At 58.1% G+C, this 4,203-nt stretch overlaps 1 protein-coding gene across 1 annotated transcript; it reads left to right on the top strand.

Annotated features, from left to right (window-relative positions):
* Window positions 1-280: 280 nt before the first annotated feature.
* On the top strand, window positions 281-2,235 carry TFEB (transcription factor EB; the record flags this gene model as incomplete). The annotated part of the gene is made up of 5 exons (XM_009085031.1): window positions 281-401; window positions 568-624; window positions 1,049-1,124; window positions 1,253-1,400; window positions 1,734-2,235. Coding segments are annotated over 5 exons (843 nt in total), but the record flags the coding sequence as incomplete, so codon positions are not given.
* Window positions 2,236-4,203: the final 1,968 nt, after the last annotated feature.

The raw sequence follows: 4,203 nt of genomic DNA, 5'->3' as shown, positions 1-4,203 counted from the left end.
CGTACGGCAGCTTGGCCTCCCGGTGGGATTCATCCTGCCGAGCCCTGCTCGGATGTGATTCATCTGCCCTATTTTAGATGTTGGCTGTGGGAGGGGATCAGCTGTGCCCTTTGAAGTCCTGTTTTCTTTGCTACTCTGATTATAGCTGCTCTAAGGGCCAGGGAAGACAATTCCACCTGCCCAGGCTATGCTCTCATGGCCCTGAGGGCCGAGTTGCTGGGCTTGGGCCCCATCCTGCAGCCCCTGATGGAGCTAACCTGCCTGTCCCTCTGCCCTTCAGCTGCCCATGTCCAGCAGTCACATGAATGTCTATAGTGGGGACCCCCAGGTGACAGCCTCGCTCGTCGGTGTCACCAGCAGCTCCTGCCCTGCTGACCTCACCCAGAAGAGAGAGCTCACAGGTATGTCCCTGTCCCCAGAGCTGGGGAGTGACAGTGAGTGCCAGGACTGGCTGGGGCTGCCCTGGGCATGGATTGTGGCTCTAGGGGGCTCTGGTGCCAGCCCATGATGTTAGTGGGACAGGACACAGCTTTGTCCCCTCTGGGTGATGTTGTGTGTCTCTTGCAGATGCTGAGAGCCGAGCCCTGGCCAAAGAGCGCCAGAAGAAAGACAATCACAACCTGAGTGAGTTTGGCTCTGGCTTTCCTGACCCCACAGCTCTTTCCCCATCACTCTTCATCCTTGTTCCTCCCTTCTCTGAGCTGGGTTTCCCTTCCCATCTCACCTCACCCTCAGGAAACACCCTATTATAGCTCCCTGCCATGGCTGCCTCTTTCCTTGCTCTGCACAATGGAATACAGGAGACACCCTGTTGTCCCTCTGTGGGGAGGACAGACCTTCTGGGCCATGGATGGAGCAGAGTGACAAAGGGTTGGCTCCAGGGGTTTCTCATCCTGAGCTCCTCAAATCCAGAGGGTCTGGCTAGGGCATGGCAGTGGCTTCCAGCCCCACGAGCCAGGAGCAGCAGTGTGGCTGGTGGAGAGTGTGGAGATGGAACCTCCCGTGCTCCTCCCTCCTCCTCACCCCATCCCTCTCTTCTCACCTGCAGTCGAGAGACGGCGAAGGTTTAACATCAACGACCGCATCAAGGAGCTGGGGATGCTGATCCCCAAGGCCAACGACCTGTACGTACCTGCGGTTCCTGGGGCTGGGATAGCTGTGCTGATACTTGCAGAGGGTTTTTTGGTGGAGCAGGGCTGAGGGGACACGTTGCTGACACACAGGCTCATCTCTTTTCCATCCTGGATGACAGGGATGTGCGCTGGAACAAAGGGACAATCCTGAAGGCCTCTGTGGACTACATCAAGAGGATGCAGAAGGACTTGCAGAGGTCACGAGACCTGGAGAACCACTCGCGGCGCCTGGAGATGACGAATAAGCAGCTGCTGCTCCGCATCCAGGTGAGCTTCCCTGAGCTCTTCCCTCCCTGTGCTCCACTCCAGCCCCAGGAGCAGCTCACTCCCGCCCTGCCGAGGGGATGGGCAAGGGTTCTCCTCCCTCTCTGCCTGGCAAGTCACCAGGAACAGTCTTCAGACAAACCTGATGTCTGAAGTTCAGGTCACCACAGCGAGCTGAGCTTTGTATGGGTCACCATTTTCCCTTCTTCACCTCTTCCATGGGTTCCTTCCCTGTGAATTTCTTGATCCCTCTGACCCTGGCACCTCCAGGAACATCCATGTGCCACGTCCCCGTGCATGGCATCCCCACCAAAGCCCTGTGTGTGCCCTTGGCAGGAGCTGGAGATGCAGGCACGCGTGCACGGGCTGCCCACCTCCTCACCCTCGGGCGTCAACGTGGCCGAGCTGGCTCAGCAGATGGTCAAGCAAGAAGCCAGCGGGGACGAGGGGACGCTGGAGCCACTGCTGCCACCCCCAGACCCTGAATTGCAGCCACAGCCATCACTGCCTCCACCACCCCAATCTCCCTATCACCAGCTGGACTTTACCCACAGCCTGAGCTTCGACGACGGCTCCCAGGGCTTCCCGGACAGCCTGGAGCCTGGCCACAGTGCTTCCTTCCCATCCCTATCCAAGAAGGAGCTGGACTTGATGCTGATGCAGGACACGATGCTGCCCTTGGCCTCCGACCCCTTGTTCTCGGCCATGTCCCCCGAGGCCTCCAAGGCCAGCAGTCGTCGGAGCAGCTTCAGCATGGAGGACACAGACATGCTGTGATGAGGAGCTGCTCGGCGCTGGGGCGAGGACTGGGCCGTGGGGTTTGGTTAGTGAAGTCACAGGACACTCCAGTCCTGCCACGCACTTGAATCTCCTAGGAGTACCTTTCTCTATGCAAGGGGCGCTCCCCGCGGGGCACCGCCGTGTCTTTCGCAGCTTGTTTGTGCCAGGAGTGGATGGACCTGCCTGGCTTGCCGTGGCGTTGGCCTGGCTGCAGATTCCACAGCCTGGGAGCGTGACCTCGGCTGCTTTGCCTTTCAGTGAAACCCTCCTGGCCTGTTCCCCTCCCCAGGGTGCTGGCTCGGAGCCTCCTGGGCGCAGAGGGACGATGCTCAGAGCTTTGTGTCTGGTTTGCTGCCTCCTCCCCTCGCCCCGCCCCGAGGAGTCTCTCCCAGCGCAGCCTCCGAGCCCCTGGATGCTTCCCAGTGCCATGTCCTTCACAGTTCCTCCTTCCTCAGAGCACCTGCTGCCCCTCGGGGCCACGGGAGGCAGATGAGGTGTTACTTGGAGTGTTAATTTCCGTGGCACCAGGGTGATGTCCCAGTGAGCTGGGTCTGTGGCTACATCATGCTGAAGTCACCCGATCCAGCTGGGATGGGGTGTTTGATGCTCCATCAACCCCCTGCTGTGGTTCCCACCTTGTGGGGGGACCCCAGCTCAGGGTTTGGCAGCACTCACCACCCCAAAAACCTTGCTGACCTCTGGGCAATGGTGCCAGGTGACCTCCAGCCTCCCTCAAGCTGTCTCTGCCCCATGACACCGAGCTCTGGCTCTTGGCTGGAAGGATAAAGGGGTTTTACACTTGTTTTTGGGGATACTTGCTTGAAGTCCTGCCCTGTGTGGGCATGGAGGGTCGAGGCTCTGGCCAGGAACCAGGGAATGGTTTGTACCACTTGCCAAACCTGAGGTGCTGCTCTCTGCCTTGGACTTTGGAGTTTGTTTCTCTTCCCAGTGTCACCAGCTTGTTCCCCAGCCAGGATGGCTCCATGCTGGGTTTTGGGCTCTGCCTCATCTCCTGCCTTCCCTGCCCAACTGGTGGCAGGGAGGGAGCTGGGAAGGGCAGGGGGACACTCTTCACAGGGAAAATACTGCATGGATTTATTCAGGGAGAGGAGGGAAGGCTGGAGAGAGGAGACCCCTTGGCAATCATCACCCCTGGGCTGTGGGTGCCCATGTGGGGATGGGGTCACTGGGGACACCCTGTCCTGGGATAGGGCACTTTGTGGGGCTGGGAAGGGCCCCGTGGTGGGTGGGTTTGGGACTGGAGGTGGGGGACAGCCCCAGTGCCCCCCGAGAGGTGTCTGTGGGACGTGAGGGTGTGGGGAAGTGCAGAAGGAGGGAAGGAAGAGGAGGAGGTGTCCGAGGGGCCCTGGAGCAGGGCAGGGTGGAGGAAGGGAGCCGAGGGGTGGGTGGGTGCCAGCTGAGGGGCTCTGGGCTGTGTGCTGGTGATTTTGGGGGTGCTTCACCCTGTGTGTTCACGGGAGGCCTTGGCACCCTTCGTGTGCTGCCGTTAGTGCCTGTAAAGAGAATTGTGCCCTGGCAGGGCCATTGCTGTGCCAGGAACCTGTGGGTGTGGGGGATCCACAGACCCCAGAGGGGCTGTGTGGGAGCTTCAGGGTGAAATCCCATAGGAAATTTGGATTATTGTGGCTTTAGGGTGGTTCTGCTGGGCCCTGGGGCACCAGTGGGCAGAGGATGTCTCAGCACCAGATGTGGTGGCATCTCCCCTGGCTGTGAGCAAACAGTTGTGGATTACAATTATTATTATTTTTTTTAATCTTTTGGGGTTTTTGTTTGTTTTCTTTTTTTTTTTTTAATGCACTGTGCTCTGATTAAAAAATTTTACTACTGTTTTATAAATAAATGTATAAAGGAATGAACTGGAATGGAAGAAGAATCATTAAAATATATTTATTTACAACATCCTGGAGTGTTGCAGATTCTTCTTGTCCTGGAAGGAGGGAGGATCGTGGTGCAAAGAGGACCCAGAGGTGCCACAACTGTGTCCAGATTTTGGCTGCTGCAGCAT

Source organism: Acanthisitta chloris, unplaced genomic scaffold (genome assembly GCF_000695815.1).
Source record: "Acanthisitta chloris isolate BGI_N310 unplaced genomic scaffold, ASM69581v1 scaffold34001, whole genome shotgun sequence".
Taxonomy (NCBI): domain Eukaryota; kingdom Metazoa; phylum Chordata; class Aves; order Passeriformes; family Acanthisittidae; genus Acanthisitta; species Acanthisitta chloris.
Note: the sequence above shows the minus strand (reverse complement) of the source record. Positions and strands in the feature narration are given on the sequence as shown.